The sequence below is a fragment of the Penaeus monodon genome, chromosome 19 (genome assembly GCF_015228065.2).
Source record: "Penaeus monodon isolate SGIC_2016 chromosome 19, NSTDA_Pmon_1, whole genome shotgun sequence".
Lineage (NCBI taxonomy): Eukaryota > Metazoa > Arthropoda > Malacostraca > Decapoda > Penaeidae > Penaeus > Penaeus monodon.
Genome location: NC_051404.1, coordinates 6,892,123 through 6,893,608, shown reverse-complemented (window position 1 = coordinate 6,893,608; position 1,486 = coordinate 6,892,123). Strand labels below are relative to the sequence as shown.

At 36.3% G+C, this 1,486-nt stretch overlaps 1 protein-coding gene across 1 annotated transcript in view; it reads left to right on the top strand.

Annotated features, from left to right (window-relative positions):
• LOC119585035 (translation machinery-associated protein 16-like) overlaps positions 1-1,486 on the top strand; it is a gene marked incomplete at its 3' end in the record, with an annotated part of 5,150 nt that overhangs the window by 1,538 nt on the left and 2,126 nt on the right. The window contains 1 exon segment of the mRNA XM_037933652.1: positions 1,147-1,287. Within this exon segment, the coding sequence (XP_037789580.1) occupies positions 1,147-1,287 (141 nt within the window).

The window sequence follows — 1,486 nt, the reverse complement described above, 5'->3', positions numbered from 1 at the left end:
CAAATCCAAGTTATAAACCCATCCATTGCAGTTACCTCAGTGTGAAAAACACCCTAATTTCTGCATGGTAGTTATAGCAGCAAGTAACCACCACCTGGGACATGTAGTGGGTGACCCACTCAGACCATAAGGCAAAAACACAAGTGTCTCCCTTGTGAGACAGCAGCTCTGTCCATTTTCTGGCCATCTCATTGGTTTGATTCCCTTCAATGTTAGATTTTTGACCCATTATGCTATTCTATTCACACACAACCCTCTTCTATCACACCTAGTCAGTTACAAATCTGCACATGATGGTAAAAGTTAGTGATTGTGGAACTTAAGACTTAATGGGAAGAATTCTATATTGTTCTCAGGTCAACAGTCTACCCACATATGTTGATAATGATACCCCAATAATAAATATCCTAAGCAATATTACGAGTATGAAATGGGAAGCATAAAACCACAAAATCAGTGCAAATTGTATTGAGAAGATAAAGTAACCAAGTAAATGGTGACTTTATGTAGAACTTAAAATAATTATTGAATTTATGGAGAAAATAAAAGACCCTCACAGTTACTTTTAGGATAAACAAAAGCATGACTGGTTGACATTCACCAGAAGGCTGGCTGGCTTGCAGAACTTCCATCCTGTGCTGGTCCAAGAGTACACATACACATCTTGTCAAGAACCTGTACTGTTTATTCAGTATTAAGAGTGGGCAAATTGACTCATTACTGACTGACAACAGCTGATAATGTAACCATTCAAAATTGGCATAATGCCAAGTGCCCAGCCCACGTAACTTGAATTTAGTGTGTGTTAGCATAAGGTATGTATGGGAGTATGTATGGGAGCAGTATTTCACAATAGCAGAACATAAGATACAAGAGGACAGTACAGTTTGGTGTGCTATTACACTCTATCATTATTATTGTTGAAATAATGTTGTTCTAGAGGTACCCTCGTTGTGATGGTATGCTGCTCATTTAAAATTTTTGTTTGCATAGGTGAACTCTAGAAGCATTAGATATTCACAGGATTTCATCAGCATGACACTGATACAGTCAAAAGACAACATAGATTTGGAAAGTCCCAATATTATTTGACACTTTCCTCACATTCTTTCTCACTCATTTTCTTATTGTTTTATGCATCCACAGAGAAATCAAAATGAAGAAGAGAAGGGGTGAAAATAACTTGAAGCTGCAAGTTCTGGGTGACAAATTGCTGTGGTTCAAGAAAGAAATGGATCCAAGTATAGAGGTGTTCACTTCAAAGGATGTTTTGAATATGATACAGAAGTAAGAGCAGATGTGTTATAGGAGTAAGAACTAATATTTAACAATATTAACAATATTAATATTATAAACTTTTTATGCAATTCCTATCAGATTTTTTTTTTCCCCTCCTTCACCCCCCCCCCCTCTCACACACACACACTTTACTTAATTTATTGTTGTTTGAATATGATGTAACACCTACAAAAGAACAATGTAATTT